At 36.7% G+C, this 19,559-nt stretch overlaps 1 protein-coding gene across 2 annotated transcripts in view; it reads left to right on the forward strand.

Moving 5' to 3' along the window:
• The window catches only part of LOC134814274 (receptor-type tyrosine-protein phosphatase R-like), a 35,012-nt gene that overhangs the window by 13,392 nt on the left and 2,061 nt on the right, over positions 1 to 19,559 (forward strand). For both annotated transcript variants that reach the window (XM_063822356.1, XM_063822357.1), the window contains 10 exons: positions 14,649 to 14,745; positions 15,454 to 15,529; positions 16,350 to 16,420; positions 16,721 to 16,846; positions 16,995 to 17,129; positions 17,376 to 17,523; positions 18,305 to 18,413; positions 18,694 to 18,830; positions 19,067 to 19,186; positions 19,300 to 19,383. In XM_063822356.1, coding sequence (XP_063678426.1) covers positions 14,649 to 14,745; positions 15,454 to 15,529; positions 16,350 to 16,420; positions 16,721 to 16,846; positions 16,995 to 17,129; positions 17,376 to 17,523; positions 18,305 to 18,413; positions 18,694 to 18,830; positions 19,067 to 19,186; positions 19,300 to 19,383 — 1,103 coding nt within the window. The remainder of the gene's footprint in view (positions 1 to 14,648; positions 14,746 to 15,453; positions 15,530 to 16,349; positions 16,421 to 16,720; positions 16,847 to 16,994; positions 17,130 to 17,375; positions 17,524 to 18,304; positions 18,414 to 18,693; positions 18,831 to 19,066; positions 19,187 to 19,299; positions 19,384 to 19,559) is intronic.

Consider the following 19,559-nt stretch of genomic DNA (forward strand, 5'->3'; position numbering starts at 1 on the left):
TGTGTACTTACATACAGGGCTCCTGAACTGTGTACTTACACACAGGGCTCCTATACTGTGTACTTACATACAGGGCTCCTATACTGTGTACTTACATACAGGGCTCCTGTACTGTGTACTTACATACAGGGCTCCTATACTGTGTACTTACATACAGGGCTCCTATACTCTGTACTTACATACAGGGCTCTTATACTGTGTACTTACATACAGGGCTCCTATACTGTGTACTTACATACAGGGCTCCTATACTGTGTACTTACATACAGGGCTCCTATACTGTGTACTTAAATACAGGGCTCCTATACTGTGTACTTACATACAGGCTCCTATACTGTGTACTTACATACAGGGCTCCTATAATGTGTACTTACATACAGGGCTCCTATACTGTGTACTTACATACAGGGCTCATATACTGTGTACTTACATACAGGGCTCCTATACTGTGTACTTACATACAGGGCTCCTATACTGTGTACTTACATACAGGGCTCCTATACTGTGTACTTACATACAGGGCTCCTATACTGTGTACTTATATACAGGGCTCCTATACTCTGTACTTACATACAGGGCTCCTATACTGTGTACTTACATACAGGGCTCCTATACTGTGTACTTACATACAGGGCTCCTATACTGTGTACTTACATACAGGGCTCCTATACTGTGTACTTACATACAGGGCTCCTATACTGTGTACTTACATACAGGGCTCCTATACTGTGTACTTACATACAGGGCTCCTATAATGTGTACTTACATACAGGGCTCATATACTGTGTACTTACATACAGGGCTCCTATACTGTGTACTTACATACAGGGCTCCTATACTGTGTACTTACATACAGGGCTCCTATACTGTGTACTTACATACAGGGCTCCTATACTGTGTACTTACATACAGGGCTCCTATACTGTGTACTTACATACAGGGCTCCTATACTGTGTACTTACATACAGGGCTCCTATACTGTGTACTTACATACAGGGCTCCTATACTGTGTACTTACATACAGGGCTCCTATACTGTGTACTTACATACAGGGCTCCTATACTGTGTACTTACATACTTTACATACAGGGCTTCTATACTGTGTACATTGTAAGAGACAAGGACTAGAAACTAATAAAACCTAGTAACCTGTATTGTTAGTTAAATTAGTGTGAACTTTGTTTAATGTGTATTGTGTAAGTTGTTTGCTTTATGCTCAAGTATTGCCTATGATAATAGTAGGGGTGGGCACGAAAATGCAAATTTTCCAAATTTTTAAACGGCCCTGTTTTTTGGGTAAAGGGACCTCCAAAATGAAAAAATAACTTGGTTTGGGGTCAAAAAAGCCCAAAATAAATATTTCCCGCCCCGTTTTCGGTTAGCGGGAGGGTCATTTTTTACGTTTTTGACTAAAATTGGCTTTATTTAATTCATTTTCACCTTTTACACCTCATTGTTACCCATGATTGTGAATCATTATTGACAAACCAGGTAGGGTGAATGATTTCAGCCATCTAAAAATTTTCTGAAGACCCCCAGGGTGCCCGTATCCATGGAAACGGGTCGTTTTGAAAAACATTTAAGCAAAATCAGCCAAAATGTTTGTTTTTACCCCTTTTTGCCATTCAAAGACTTTTAACATGGCCAAAAGTATCCAGAAAGACGATTATTGTATATTGTAACTTGTATGCCAACTATAAAAGGTATAAAAACATGATGTTAGGTGTTTTAGTGGTATTTTTGGGCCTTAGCAACGCCTAGCAACGGGGCGTTTTAGGCATTTTAGAGGTTAATACATGTCATTTTAATATCTTACACTCTATTGTTACTAATGAATGTTGATCATTATTAACATACCAGGTAGGGTTGATGATTTGAAGCTTCCAGAGCTCATCTGGAGGCATATTGGGTGCCCGTAACCATGGAAACTCGTCTTTTTTTACGAAAAATTGAGATTTCAGTGAAAATTATTCTTTATAAACCCTATGACAGTTGTGTATTGGGAGATAAAATGGTAACTAATGTCTAACACTTCAGGGAGATAAGTTTTCCCACTATTTAGGCCCCTAGCAACCCATAACAACGACGATTTACATGCAAAATAAGGCATAAAATACCACTATTTGACCCAAAACTGCTGAAAATTGACCTGGGCCATGGTAACAACGGTTTAAAACAGTAAAGTGATTACAATTAAACTATTGATGTTAGGGTTCCTCACTATGTAGGCCCCTAGCAACCCATAGCAACACCTAGTCACGTGAGTCTTGGTCGTACCTTCATATCAATACCGATTGCCTGTAAGGTATGAGTGCCTTTCCTAACTTGCCAAATCCTGGCAAATCCAGTAACGTGTAGATCCTTTAATAGAACTCATGAAAGTTATGGTTGCAGAATCCCCATTCACACTGAGGACCTCCCTTGGGTATAATGTATCCTCAAACAGCCAGTGGCGAAACTTTGCTTGTTGGCGCCCCCCCGCTCAGTGACGAAAAGCGCCCCTCTAAAATTTTTTGTCCCTAAAAAAAAAAAAAAAAAAAAAAAGGTCGGGTACTTTTTTTCTCGCCCCCCTACAGCTTTTTGCGCCCCCTGAAGCAAAAAAGGGTACCCCAAATATTTTTTTTCGCGTCGGCCGAACGCTAAATTGGACAGGGAAATACACAAACAAAGCGTTTTTTCAGTGAAAGAGCCTAAAATTCAGGAAAATTGCGCCCCCCTTATACGGCGCCCCCCCGCACAGCGGGGTCTGCGGGGCCCTAAGTTACGCCACTGCAAACAGCCCTATTACACAGTTGTTCTTCTTAGGAGGCGAACTCTCATCAGTTTCACCACACTAAACTTGATCTGGATAACTATGACCAATAGAATGGGGCTGTAAGGGTTCTAACTGCTCTTCAACAACTCTGGGGCTTGACTTGGTAACTTGGAGATCCTCTACACTTACTGGGGCAATACTTTTACCCTGATAGCCAATGATAGCAGCCTCCAGATCGTCTACTTCATATCCTTCCTGGCCTATATCATGACCTATTAACTTACACGTTACTGGAACAGAAGCAGTCACTCAAGAGTGTGTTCCAGCAGGAAGCTGACTTGCTGTGTGAAGAAACCAAGGTGGTGGAAGTTATTACAAAATGTAAAGCTTCACACGTTCTACAAGATCTTGTTTAAACAATTGGCTAGCTAAACCGGTAACAGAAAAGTCAAAAGCCCCAGAGTTGTTGAAGAGCAGTGAGAACCCTTACAGCCCCATTCTATTGGTCATGGTAATCCAGATCAAGTTCAGTTTGGTAATACTGATGAGAGTTTGCCATGTAAGAAGAACAACTGTGTAAAAGGGCTGTTTGAGGATACATTATACCCAAGGGAGGTCCTCAGTGTGAATGGGGATTCTGCAACCATAACTTTCATGAGTTCTATTAAAGGATCTACACGTTACTGGATTTGCCAGGATTTGGCCAGCTAGGAAAGGCACCCAGACCTTACAGAGACAATCAGTATTGAAGGTACGACCAAGACTCACGTGACTAGGTGTTGCTATGGGTTGCTAGGGGCCGACATAGTGAGGAACCCTAACATCAATAGTTTAATTGTAATCACTTTACTGTTTTAAACCGTTGTTACCATGACCCAGGTCAATTTTCAGCAGTTTTGGGTCAAATAGTGGTATTTTATGCCTTATTTTGCATGTAAATCGTCGTTGCTATGGGTTGCTAGGGCCTAAATAGTGGGAAAACTTATCTCCCTGAAGTGTTAGACATTAGTTACCATTTTATCTCCCAATACACAACTGTCATAGGGTTTATAAAGAATAATTTTCACTGAAATCTCAATTTTTCGTAAAAAAAGACGAGTTTCCATGGTTACGGGCACCCAATATGCCTCCAGATGAGCTCTGGAAGCTTCAAATCATCAACCCTACCTGGTATGTTAATAATGATCAACATTCATTAGTAACAATAGAGTGTAAGATATTAAAATGACATGTATTAACCTCTAAAATGCCTAAAACGCCCCGTTGCTAGGCGTTGCTAAGGCCCAAAAATACCACTAAAACACCTAACATCATGTTTTTATACCTATTATAGTTGATATACAAGTTACAATGTACAATTATGGTCTTTCTGGATACTTTTGGCCATGTTAAAAGTCTTAGAATGGCAAAAAGGGGTAAAAACAAACATTTTGGCTGATTTCGCTTAATTTTTTTTTCAAAACAACCCGTTTCCATGAATACGGGCACCCTGGGGGTCTTCAGAAAATTTTTAGATGGCTGAAATCATTCACCCTACCTGGTTTGTCAATAATGATTCACAATCATGGGAAACAATGAGGTGTATAAGGTGAAAATGAATTAAATAAAGCCAATTTTAGTCAAAAACGTCAAAAATGACCCTCCCGCTAACCGAAAACGGGGCGGGAAATATTTATTTTGGGCTTTTTTGACCCCAAACCAAGTTATTTTTTCATTTTGGAGGTCCCTTTACCCAAAAAACAGGGCCGTTTAAAAATTCATGACATCACCCAAAAATATTGCCATCCGTGCCCACCCCTAATAATAGTTCTATACTTTGTTACAGTGAGTATTAGCGTATATCGCGTGTATGTATATTTATATAATTGTATACTACTACATATAATTATATGTACAACATATATTATAATATGTACGACGTGTATATTGTTATTATCGTCCGTGACTTTAGTGTTGAGCTACCCTCATATCAGATCCAGGTATTAATCCATGTATTAGGGTCAAGGATTGAGGAGGTATTGATCCAGGTATTAGGGTTGGGTTGTGAGGTATTGATTCAGGTATTAGGGTTGAGTTGGTGAGGTATTGATCCAGGTATTAGGGTTGGGTTGGTGAGGTATTGATCCAGTTATTAGGGTTGAGTTGGTGAGGTATTGATCCAGGAATTAGGGTTTGTAATATGTATAGTATAGATTATACTCATAGGTTTGACGCTTCATTATAGTAGTTAATTAAAATATATATAATATGTGGAAACTTTTACAACGATGCCGCCCCATACGCATAAATAAACAGTAAATGATAAACAATACTACAATCCCATTTAGCAACATGATATTATGTTGTAATCTCTCCCTGAGTTACATTAAGAATCAACTACAACCACAGCTCCCTTGTTAATAATACAATAACTTTAAAATCAACGCGGCCCTTTATTGGGTAAATGTCTGCAACTACTCCTTTATAAATATCTGCAACTACTAGAACTGCTAGATCCTTTGTAACTAATACCGTGTATGACTATATTTGGTATGAATACTCTCCGTCAATGCCATGGTAGGTTAGGGGCGTTTGAAACTGCGCTATTTCGTCGCCCTAGCGGGTTTTGCCGTCAAGATGTTATTGACGCCGTCAAAAGGTTGGTGCCTCGCCAGGAGGTTATTGACGCCGCAAAGAGGTTATCGAAGACGCCAAGACGTTATTGCCACCAAGAGGTTATCAACGCCGCCAAGTGGCTATTACAATTTTGAAAGATCATTGATAGCGCCGTAAAAGCACTTGGGGAATGAATATTTTAGCTTATTTGTAGCTGTGAAGTCTAGAATCTCGATCTGCAGACTTTTAGAGCTTTAAATCAAAACTTTAATTTCATTCAAATCCCGATATAATACAGTCCCGATTTTGCAAGAATTACATAATAATACAACAATTTATGTAACTTAATACTATTTGAAATTATATAATATATATACTTAATATAAAATGTGATACTATGCAGCTGATTCCATGCATCTGACTCCGTGCAGACTGACTCCATGTCAGTTTACGCAACCACCAGAATAACAATTAAATGCCAGTCTTGGTCGTTCATCCCACGCCCACCAAATAACTTTGTATACCCTACCCTGCAGGTATGCATATTGTACAATAGGTTGCACAATGTACATGCCATGCATATTATTATTATATATAAAAGCCTTGGTTCTTCATCCCCGCCCATTAAAATATGTCGGTATAAAATTTATGGAATGTATATTGTAGTACAGTTGTGTATTGTGTAAAGGAGCGCTGAGTTGGAGGGCTGTTTGCTTTTCAGACTGTTGAAACAAGATAAGATGTTATCTTGCGATAACAAAATCCCTGGAATACCTCTGTTGTCCGTCTAAAACTATGTATACTTTCAATAGACAGATACTAGCTATGAAGTAGAGTTTAACTGTAACATGTGTAATTTGCAGAGAGCAAGTTCTGACTCCTCCTTCAAAATTACCTCTGGCAACAAACGAGTACTATATAGTAGCAGCCATGACGTGTGCACGTGGTATTTAGTACTTACACTGCACGTGCACGCAGAACTGTGAACTAACCATGTTATTAGAACTAATTAGATAATAAGTTAACTATATAATTAGTTTGGAACGCCTCCTTAATTAGATAATTAGTTTCCTTCCCCTCTCTAGTCTCGTTTGTAATCTGATAATTCATAATCACGGCAACTCCACCTGTAATTACACGTAATTACCAGGTAATTAAGTAATTAATGGATCATTAGATCACGTGACTTCTCTGTGTGTTATTTTGAGGGTAGCTAGAATAGTTGCCTGACAACAATGATAACTATCTGGAACTAATTTATACTCTTTTGTTCCTGTTACCATGGTTACACAACACACACACACACTGCTTATGTGTGTTTTTTGGAAGTTTTAACCAGGTTTGGAGATATCCTAAGTATGTGAAAGATATCCCAAATATATGGGAGATATCCTAAATATGTGAAAGATATCCTAAGTATGTGGAATACATCCAAATATGTGTAAAATTGGCGGGAGAATTCCTGAATTTGTGTGAGTTATATGACGAGATATGACGGGTTGGCTAGTGTTTCCTGGTTGAGTCTGTTTATTATAAAATTATGATAATAGTGTCTAGGAGTAATATAGTAATATGATAACATGACAACTCAAACTATTAGACATTTAAAACTATAATTATTGCAACTTACATAATATAATACCTACATAATTAACTATTGGCCATATTTTTGACTCAAACTACTATTATTAGCAATTAACCATAATCCGCCTCTTCATCTTACATTACAATTCAATATAATATTTAACTATTGATCAACGTTTCACGTATAGTTAAACTCTTCATCTTACATTACAATTCAATATAGTAATTAACTATTGATCAAAGTTTGACGTATAAAAAAGTGTGTGATGTGACGTATTTTGACTGTTAGTCCTCCCAAAATGATGTAATTCTGTACTTAAGATTAATTGCCATTATATTATACAGAATAATATATTAGTTATGATGAAATATGTGATTACATTTAAATAGTTTTACAATAAACGACATGTACCTCTATTCACTAACGTAATGTTAATCTCATGTGTGATACTCCTCCTATATGTTATAAATACAATATAATTCAATAAATAACAAACATTCTCTCATGATCAGTGTGTAACTGTCCATAATGTAAAAGTTGTTATCTCACTCTTGTTTACGCTAATATAATGCATTAAATAGGGGTGCAATAACTGGGAGGGATGTAACTATTGTTATCTCCCTGGTCCATCCTTAGTCGCTGAGATGTTGCTAATTATTTTAAAAACAGAAAGTGGTATAACTTATGTTCTGATAAATATTTTTGCTTCAAAATTTTACAGAATGTCAATAACAAGTAGTCACCCATTTGTGGCAAGTTTTGTGTGAGTGTGAGCTTCACTGAGCTTATTTGACCAATTTAAAATAATTAGCAACATCTCAGCGACCTGTAACAATTTTAAGAGATAAGGATGTGTCCTCTAGAAAGTTTGACTCTGGAATGTTCTATGTAGTAATATTATCGGTCGTTAATTTCCGATGTAAATGCTGCATTCGCTAACATCATTTCGTAGATCATCAGAGAATGCATTTACATCACTGCTTATAATATGATAACATGAGTTATATCCCTCGGTCAAACCTCGGGATATAACTCGTTTTATCCAACTCGTCAAACTCGTTGGATAAAACTATTTTCACAACTCAAAGTTGTGAAAATAATGTTATCACATTATAAGCAGTGATGTAACTGCTTATTATATATCTAGGTAATGGTAAGATTAGTCCGGTCACAAAATATAAAGTTGGATATTCACATAATATCATGGTATTTCAACAATGTGGATAATTACACGCACTTCAGCCACAGTTTCACCTCCACTATTAGATAACGTCAGTATACACTCTGTCAGGCTGTCTAGACAGAAGTAAGTAATTATGAGCCTATTAACGTATTAATGACGTCACGACTCACGACTATTTCTAAATGACGTCACGACTATTTCTAAATGACGTCACAACTATTTCTAAATGACGTCACAACTATTTCTAAATGACGTCACGACTATTTCTAAATGACGTCACGACTATTTCTAAATGACGTCACAACTATTTCTAAATGACGTCACAACTATTTCTAAATGACGTCACGACTATTTCTTATCAACATCACAAGATCTGAATGGTTTCGTTTCCCGTTGTTTCCCGTTATTTCCCTAGTCTACGTGGAGTCTATCTTGTCAGAAAAGGTGTTAATTGGATGTTAATTGGTTGTTAATTGGGTTTGTTTATCCGACAGTCTAAAAGTAACACCATACCAGCCTATTTCTCTATTTAGTTTCTTACCGACATCACAACTATTTCTTATTGACGTCATAACTTGTTCGTGACGTCAAACTCATTGTTCTATGAATTCACAGCTGTTACATCGGGTGAGTTACAAAGATAAATGTGGGATTTGTCTTTAATTCATAATAAGTAATAAGGGAGTTTAAGTGTGAAATAAATAGAAACTTTTAAACTGTTAGATTCAATTATTTGATCAGATTGAATCATACAAGTTACTTTGATTAATTGAGTGTTATGTGTTTGATACCGTAAAATTGTTGACTCAATCAGATTACACATTCCATTAAACGTTCAAAAGTTGACATCTGCTCCAGTTAGTTGGTGTTTTATTAATTTCTCACTTTCATTTGACACGTGACTATTTTCTCCCACGTGACTAGTTTCCCCCACACTCTCAACTACTAGAGGTGAAGTCTCTAGCTTTAGACACTCTTATATAGTGATATTCTAGTGAAATGGAGTAAGGGGTTGTAGGGTTGTATTATAATTATATATATATAATACAACTGGTACGTGCGGACAGTGTATTCGTGAGTCATCGAAAGAATCAAACTATCGGTGGCATGCTTGTACACAATAAGTACCGTGCCAGTGGAACTTTAAACTGTGATAATGAGAGAGAAACAACTGCAAGCCAGATCCAGGAACCAGACTCCGAAAGTCTAAGGGCGGTTCCCGGGGCTGTCGACCCAGGGTGCCATGCTTGTGGTAAATGTTATGTTTGTAAGCAAAATTTCCTGTCCCCCTGTTCCAATTTTAGTAGTCACCATTCTAAACAAGTTTTCCCTATAACTAAGTATATATCTTGTCAGAGTTATAACCTCATTTATTTAATGGAGTGTAAGACTTGTAAACAGTCGTATGTCGGTTATACTACCTCAAATCTCCCTAAGAGATTCTCTAACCATAAGAGTCACATAAAGAAAGGTATAAGAAGTTGTAAATTAGTTAACCATTTTTTAGATATTGATCATGATTTAGATTTTAGTACCATAGCCTGCTATAATTCCTCACTTAGTAAGCACCTTTCTGTCATTATAGTAGACGCTTTAGTATTTGAGCCTAATATTAGTAAAGCAGACAAAGAAAAGGCTATGGAAGCTAGAGAGGGGTTCTACCAGACCCAATTGAAAACCCTTGAACGGTTTGGGGGTATGAACACCCTTGATAGTAACCATCTACTTTTTAAATCTGCCGGAGCTTAGTTTTAGTTTTAGTATATTTTGTAGATTTTATTTAGTTATACCATTATTCCAGAGACGTGCATATTACATTTTTTACTTAAGTATAAATTTTACAGGTTTTTGTTGTGATTTTAAGTGATTTTCCGAGAATCAGTTATCAGTATTTAGATAAGAGATAAGATAAGAGTACATTTTTAACGGCTTTCAGTTTCTTTTTAAAATTTCAGTTCATCAGATTTTCCCACTGCTTTTAGTTTGTATTTATTCTCAATTGTATATGATTCGTATTTGTTGTAGTTACTTTAATGATATAATTTCTCAGAATTGATGTAAATAAACGATGCAAAGACTTTCGAAGATCTAATCACAACCGCTTTCTTTTATTGTGTAGAAGTCCAGCCATGAAATATATATATATATATTATTATTAGAGTTGTATTATTAAAAATATTAACTATATTAACAACAATATTAACTATATATCAACTACAATATTAACATACTACTAGACAAAAAATCATAAAAATTTAAAAAACCTTAAACTACTGACTACCAAGTCACTACTCTGGTCTCTGCTGTTCAGAGAATAGGATAGTGTTCACTGATAATACCCACGTCCATAAAGTTTTCTTCCCAGATACAAATTTCCTCTTTGGCACCAAAAATTCCCTCCGAAATCAATTTCCTCCCAGAACTGCAATATGTGTCTGGATGTGGGTGATAACATGTAAATATGTGTAATATGTGACTTATTACATTATCCTTGCAGTACTGATATGTACTAGCAGGCCCGAGTAGTAATCAATTAACCTAAGTTCAATATTTAGTTAGAGTTAGAGTTATCCAATAATATTACCTAATAATATTGTGCATAACGATACAAGTATGAAGTTCAGTGTAGGAAGCTATCCATACAGGAACTTTACTTTTGATTACAGTTTACTTAGTAGTTTTACTTGCAGTCTTTACTTGTAGTTACACCGACCTCTTTGATATCTGATAATATCTTGTTCTTATATTATCTTTATTTTACTTTATACTTTAAATATATAGTATAAAATTTATAGAATATATAAAAAACTAATCGTGATAATATAATCCATTGTACTATATTTAAAAACTGTCATTTATTCCAAAAATGGTGACCATTTAAATTCCAAAACAGAATACGGTACAATACCGTTATACAATATACATGGTATATTATCACTTGTATAAAGTTATAACAAGTGAAAGGCTTAGTTGAGGTTCACAAACTTCAGATTGTGCATTGGTGACTTAAACTAGTTTTATGCATGCAACTGTCATTTTCCCTCAAGCTTTTTCCTAATAAAAATAATTTAAAGTTACGGGTATATGGCCCCCAGAATATAGGTCGTTTTTTGAGCACTTAGAAACAGGTGTTAAAACTACTTCTAAGCATGTTTAGGGCTGTAAATATGTACATCATAACCCTTTAAATGTTTCTTGGGTAGTTGAAAATAATTATTAGGTTTTTAAGTGTACTTTTTTTTTTCACCTGTAAAAATACCATTTTTTAACAGGGCCCCCAGAATATAGGTCCAAACATCTGTTCCTAAGTTGTTCTAAAATTGTCACAGACAGTTATATGCAGTCAGAATATGTTGCTGAGACTGTATTGATGATGCCAATGGCTCCAGATACTAAATTGAAATGGTTAAGAGTATACTTAATAGCAAAAAATCAAAAACTACGGCCCCCAGAATATAGGTATGCAAAAATCGTCCTCAAATACTCCACCTTCATACATTTTGATGATGCCATCTCTTCAGCATATGTTCTTTAACTGTTTCTTATCACTACCCCACATTCCTTAATGCTCAGGGTGACAGAGAAAATGCAGAATCTTGGTCGCTATTTTTTTTTAAAAACCTATATTCTGGGGGCCATATACCCGTGATGAGTAAAATCTTTAATTTTACTTGTTTAAAAGCTTTCATGCACTCATTTAGTAGGGGTCTTAACTAAATACTTAAATAAGATTGAAGGAGTGTCCCTAGATATGATTGAGGGGGGCTGTTTTTATCTGTATCAATACAATGTGCACCTCAATGACTGTAAATCAGACATTTTTGGCCGCCAAATTTTTTTAAAGGCCTAACTCAAAATTCTGTCCCAAAACTTAAGGTCATGAGACAATTCTACGTTGATTCTGAAAATTTCATGTGAAAATATTGAAACCCTATTGAGTTCTATTGTTTTGAGCGAAGTCAGTTTGAGATATGGGCGATTTTGTTCATTTTTTGCGATTATTTGAACACAGAATCCACAGTTAGGTAGATATTGAGCTGATAATCATAGAGAATGTGTAATATATGCTTACCTTCCATATAAAGTTGGTTTCATTCAACAATATTGATATTTGACCAATTTATGGACCAAAATCGATCAAATTCGGTGCGTATGCCCAAATATGGGCATATGGTTTTTGTTTTTATCCCATAACTCGGCCAATTTTTATCCAATTTTGATAAAACTTGATATGTGGGTTCAGGAGACTAGTAGCTACAAGTAGAGCATCCCAAAGCATGGTTTTGGGCATGTTCAGGGTTTTTGACCAACCTATATTCTGGGGGTCGTATAGACCTATATTCTGGGGGCCCGTAAAATTGTGGTGGCCATAACTTTTTTCCAAATTGTCAGTTTGCAGATGTCTCGATGAAAAGATAGCTTAAAATAATACTTATACTCATACCAGTAGTCTTAATGGCATGTGTTGGACAGATTTTTGTCATGACAATTTTTCGCCATATTTACCCCTCTAGAAAATGACAACATCGTTTAAATCTTTCGCTGTCATGACCAAATATACCAAAATACCTCATGTAGGTCCAAAATTTTTATCCAGAAACATAAGTTACATGTTTTACTCCAACCTAGCAGTAACAGATCCCATTAGTATCGCTTATCTTGGTTAGAAATGTATCCACTAACATGACCTATATTTTGGGGGCCACCTATATTCTGGGGGCCATATACCCGTAAGTAAAAAGTAAAAATGTGAGACGTTAGCTATAACTTTATAGAAACTAAAACAACTGAAATAGCGTACAACCAAACCAATGCCCACTACTAATACAAGGTACAAAATGTAGGGCATAAACATAACAGAGTTACTTTCTCGGACAGTGCCCGGCTATTGCCCAAATAAGAGGTCAATATTTCCGGGACTACTACCTCTCTGTCAATGACATATTCGACAACCAACACATCTCCACCATTGTCAACTTTACGAACCACACTAAACGCTTAGTGGTGCCGGAGGAGTTGGACCAGACAGGTGTAACATAGCGACTACTTTAACGCCGTCTTGTTTCGCCCCTCTCTTCCACACTCAACCACCACTTAACCGTTTATCTATAACACACCCCACAACACTCACCATCATCCGTGATTACACATCTTGATTCCACTGGCATCCTCCCACAGGACTGCCATACCCCAGAGGTAGGCAAAGCATCCATATGCTATCCTCTCGTGGGCCAACCAGGCCCAGCCTCTCTTTAAAAAAAAAAAAAAAAAAAAAAAAAAGAGTGAAACGGACCATAAACAAAGTTAAATACAACAAGGTACTGCAACATTACACATAACTTAACTGGGTATTATGTATGTTACACGCATATTTATAGTCTGCAGACTCCATAATGTACATAGTTGTATTGTTTACCGTATACACTGTAAATTCCTAGTGCACAATATTATTATCATTAATGTTATGTACATGCACGGTGGTGGATGTAACGACCACTTTAATCTCAGTATTACAAATTTGTGCAATACTGACATTGTCATTAATGGGCATTGAGAAATTTACCGCCTCGCCAGTATCCACATATTGTGGATTCAATAAGGGTGTGTCTGAATATGCAGATATTTCTTAAATACCTGTTATATAGTTGAATAATTGCTGGTTAAATATATATATTAGATGGTTAAATATATTTATATTGATTTTTAAATCGTTATATATCTTATATGATCCAGTTTACAACAATTATATAAAAATGTCTGTTAATTAAGATAAAGTTTAACTCATATTCTGGCTCTTCGCACCATCCTGCTACTATCACGTGACTAACTATCTCAGTATCACGTGACTCTTAAGAAAGATAGCAGTGAAGTTTGGCGGGGAAGTAACTAGTCAAACCTTTTTGTGCATTTCACACTGTTATGAACTAGGTCGGAACAGCTGGTGAAGTGAACACAATGAACTGTTTCATGTCGCGTGGTGTGAATACTGTGCTCTGATTGGTTGGAAGAAGTAATGGCTGTCACATGGTGTGAATACTGTGCTTTGATTGGTTGTTTTGTGGCACGTTCTGATTAGTAGTGAAGTGTGAAGTGTGAAGTGTGAAGTGTGAAGTGAAGAAGAGGGAATTGTATGCGGGATGGGCCGGTAAAAAGTAACTAATAACTGGTAAAACACGTACAGAAAATGAAATGTTGGTCTATAGCTAATAGTTAGCAACTAGTAGCTATATATCTAGATTTTTATGAAACTTGTCAGCTGGTTAACCAATCAGCTTTCAGTATTTACCAAAGAAAACCTAAAATCACTGTCAGGCGCTGGCAGGCGTCCTAACAAATAAGCTGAAGACGATTTACTCAATATGTATTTTGAAAGCTCCTGCTAAAACAACTTTTCGTATCACTTCTATGTTTTAAACAAATCCCCCTCCAGGCTAATAAATAAGGTTCCCTTCCCTTGCTTAAGATAGCTTTAGTACTAAATAGTGTAACTACTATTTTCTACTGTAACTAACGAGTCACCTCTATTTCAGTATAAAGGAGGCGTTACAATCCAGAACTAACCCGCTGACGCCGCTACAGCTACGACAAAGATTGGATAACCCTGCCCTTCTTTACGCTGAATTCTCGGTTAGTTCAACTCTGAGTTGTGATTATAAATCAAGAGGCTTGCATATAATGAACATATGGGCATGGGTGCAGAGTTGAGTCTGTACGGAACCTAGTAGTTTCAGTTCCTTGTTTAACTTGCCGTACAGCAAGGACATCCACTACTTTAGCCCGGCGAGGCACATAACTCACCCTACAACTCCATGTTTGCCTTTGTAACAGCCACCGTTTTGTGTGAATAATTATCGTTCACTTGATATTATAGACAGTTTTTGGGAGTTCCAAATACTTTCTGATTATTCTGATTTTTTGCAACAAATGATACTGCACTGTTAGGATGAACGACGTTTCAAAGTAACAACTTCGTATTCATGCTCAAATTATTTGTTATATAGTAGTGTTGAAAGTATTAAAACTTGATATTATGTTAGCCAGATTATTAACTTTGCAGACTCCACATCCAGAAAGTTTTAAATTTCCTTGCAATTCAATGTTTCCCATAAAAAACACTATTGTGTAATTAACATTACAGTAAGCATTTCCAAACCCCCTCCCTTCTACGTTATACCTGAATTATCCCTTGGCGTTACATTTTTCCGCAACCGTTACCATTTTATGTCACCTCTTTCCCAAGATTTTATGTTACTTTACTTTTTCTTACTTTTTTAAAACTTTTCTTACTTTTCTTACTTTACTTCGATTGTATTGTGATGCGATGTATTATTTCAGTCTATGCCAACAAACGAAGAGACCAGAACCGTGAAGAAAAGTTCGATGAAGAACAGATATAAAGGAGTCCTCCCTAGTAAGTGTGGAGTATTATATATATTACTATATTGATTCTAACGCAGTTTTTGCAACTCATTTTAATGTTCTCGTACTCGACGGATATATAATAATATCAAAATTACGTTCTCGATTATTTATAACCTTTGTTTGGGACACATTTGTCTATTTTACGAAAAAATGAGCGCGCGCGAATTATGTTTTTGTTGATAAAGTACCCTATCTCAAGGTGATGGCGCGCGATAAATAGCAGCGCGCGTGACCACACCCAAAACATTGTTGCAATTAGGTAGCTTTATACCTTCTGCCAGGAAACCATTATATATATTATGAAGATGTAGACAGTTCTGTAAAGTGTATGATATATTAGTCCAGTGACCAGTCCACACAAATAACAGCAGATCCCAGCCGATACTTTCCACTCGGCACATACGCTCCTATTGGGCTTTATAATCGATTTAAACTCTGGTTCATTAATGGTCATGCTCAAAGTGCCACGCCCTAATGTGTTACACGTGGAAAATTATTTCTTGACTCATGAAACGTTAGGAGATTTGTGAACCCTTACAAACTGATCGCATTAGGCCAAGTATGTGGACACTGGACCATATTGTGTGATGTGCTCCACAATGCATGAACTAAAAAACCAAATTTTGGCGTGCTGCCAAATCCATTGGGCTTGACTTTTGTGTCTTGAGATAGGATTGCAATATATGGCATAAGACCATCGAACATTTAATAGCATCAAAACACACTGATAGATTCGAAATTTCATCAAGGGAGATTTTTTTTAAATAAAACCAATGATGAATCAAGCGACATGTTTAAAAACTTTTCAGATATACATACGAGGGTCAAGTTAAAAACTGCTGAAATACCAGAGGATTACATCAACGCTAACTACCTCAAGGTATAATAAATAAATAAATTCTAACATTTATTGTGACGCTTCGACAATCGACATTAAAAATATACCCAAAAAAGATATAGTTAGGGACATAATATGGAAATATCGAATAAGAAATTAAAGATTAAATTTCGTTTAAAATCCTAAGCATTCCAACTACAAACAACATTTTTCATTGTGAAATACTTGCAAATAACTCATCTCGAGTTATATTACAATGAATTAGATACCAAGTCTTAACTTGATGTTATTTATTTATTATTTAATTTATATTATGTTATTTATTTATTATTTAATTTATAGGGATACAAAGGTTTGCCGAGAGTGTACATCGGAACTCAAGGCCCCCTGAAGAACACAGTTAACGACTTCTGGAGATTAGTGTGGCAAGAAAACGTTAACACAATCGTAATGATTACAAAACTGCAAGTAAGACGAGATTATTGTTCGGGGATTTTATGCAAAGTATCCATTTGGTAATTACACGGTAACTAATCATTTTGATTAACTTTTTCCCGTCTCAATGAAACAATTTTCAGTAGTCTTTTTTGTTTTTCAAAAACCTCATACTCTTCAGGAAAAGGGGCGAAACAAATGTTCCATTTACTGGCCTGAGTCAGTAGGTACTTACGGAAGCTACACTGTAACTGTTAGAGACAGCACTGAGTACGAGGGGTTCACTGTCACCTCCATGCTTATCACTGACGGATTGGTGAGTGTTCTTTTTTCTTTTCTTTTTTTTGTTTCTTTGTTTCGGTGTTCTCAATACCACTGTAAAGTTTCTCTACTACCATATCCCTATTAAGTCCCCCGGCCCCTCCCCTCAGTAATTTCCAACCCCTCCCCCTCTGTAACTAACCCCTCCCCGGCCCCTCCCTTCAGTTGCCAACCCCTCCCTCTCCGTCACTAACCCCTCTCCGGCCCCTTCCCTCAGTAACTAACCCCTCTTCACTGACAGGAGGTACACAGACTCTGTCACCTGTGGATGTGGTCGTGGCCGGACCAGGGTGTTCCAGACAGCTCCAGAACCCTTTTAGCTGTCCTGTCTTGTGTTCATGGGATATGGCAGGTCGGCAGTTCTCCTCTCGTCGTTCACTGCAGTGCAGGTTAGCGACCCCCCCCCCCCCCCTACCCCCTCAATCGGATTACACAGGATTACACACATGATTAAAATTAAATTATAGATCCATCATCATGGACCGTCATAATTGTACAGAAATTAATGAAAACATTCATCTTTCCTTGAAGTCAGGGCCGGGGGTATCCTTAAATCTTAATTATGACTAATTCGCGAGGTTCTCACCAAATTGATAGTAAAATTGTTTAAGTTTCGTGCATTTGAATTACGTTGACGCATATCTTCGGTGAAGCTATTTCGCTCTTCGGAACAGCGAAGGAAATAAATGCACACACAATTGAGCGCCTTTCTTGAAATTGAATATACTGTGGGGTGTTTGGTTGAATATTAAGTGAACGGTGGCAGTGAATATGGAGGCTCTGGTATTTTGAGGAATTACAGTTGAGTAAGGAGACAAAATTTCCATAAGATGGACTTTGAGATTTGTTTCATTGATATTGCTTGAGTCGGTGATTTCAGTGCTTATTTCAATAAGTGGCATTTGAGAAAGATTTTTGACTAATTTCGACCTCTGTTTCGTGAAAACATTGGCTTAGTTATTAACTGATTCAGTTACACACGTCTTACGAATATTTGTCCGTCTCGTTCAGCAAATCTCCCGAGTAACGGGTTCAGGTATGAAAAGTGATTCTTTGGGTAATGGTTAGAGAGTTCAGACCCACTAGATCAATTACACGAGTTATCCTTTATGGTAATTAGTGTTTAATTATACTATTTATTTCACTCTAATCACTTCTGTGTTTGTCCAGGTTTAGGTCGTACGGGATGTTTTATAGCGGTTGATATAGGTATACAAGCGATCAAACACGACAGAGTTGTTGATGTCCTCAAGATAGTTGCCAGCATGAGACTCGACAGGTCGGTCATCCAACTTACTGATTCCTACTGTATCTGTTCATTAAACATTGATTAAGTTATTTACTAGTTAGTTGATACTTACTTTAAATACTTGATTAAGTTATAAAATAAATAACCAATTATTTGATTTTATCTTCTACTGTGGAGGGTTGCCTCGTGCTCCGAGCATTATAAGCTCCTTAGTATCATCTCTTATTATAACTGCGGGAAGAAATACCTATTTAACGTGTTTCTGATCTATTTAAATGTTATTAATTTATTTATCTATTTATTTATTTAGAGGAGGGATGGTACAGACGTTGGAACAGTACGAGTTTATACACCGGGCCTTGTTGAGGCACGAAGTGTCAATACGTAACAAGAACAGATATAAGGGTCTCCGACAGGCGTCCTTCTCTCACGAGGGTCCTCCTGAAGGTAATCCAGTACTTTATCAATCAATTACGTAATTTGTAGATCAATTACGTAATTTGTTAAGTCTGTTTAAATGATATTTAGGTGATCTTCTATTCATAATCTTGTGTTTCTTGTTTGATTTTTTACTTGTCTCGTATCACAAACACAAAAAACTCTCAAATTAAAAACACTTCAACATCCAGCAATCTATCAACTCCCTAATAACCAATTAACCAATTAACCGATTAAAAAACCAGCTCTGTACGGGCAAGGAGTACCACGGAGGATGTCGTTCTACAAACCCTCCTACACTTCACACGCCCTGGACATCGCTTCAACCTCACTACCTACCTACATATCTCCTCTACTCAGCGCTGGTAAATAATTAATTGTAATTACCTATAATTAGCTTGTAACCATTAAAAATTATTGAAACTTTAAAAGTACTGAAACCTTGAAACTCTCAAAATACCTAAAATACCTTTACCAGATCACTTGGAAATACCTTCTCCCGACAGTCCTAAACCTCCCTCTTTACTGCAGCTGTCTCAGCTGATGGAAAAGAGTTCCAAACGTGGGTATCATTTCTTTTTTATTGGTTATCTGATGGATACATGCCAAACCTAAAGTCGGTTTTTCTGACATCACGGCCCCAAGTTTGGCCAAGCAACTGTCGTCAAATAGAAGGCCACAAAAAATTTGCATTTGCGGATAAATGGAGCTATGTAAGCCAGGGTAACTCGGCGGAAT

This window comes from Bolinopsis microptera, chromosome 4 (genome assembly GCF_026151205.1).
Source record: "Bolinopsis microptera isolate Bmic1 chromosome 4, MBARI_Bmic_1.0, whole genome shotgun sequence".
NCBI classification, from domain to species: domain Eukaryota; kingdom Metazoa; phylum Ctenophora; class Tentaculata; order Lobata; family Bolinopsidae; genus Bolinopsis; species Bolinopsis microptera.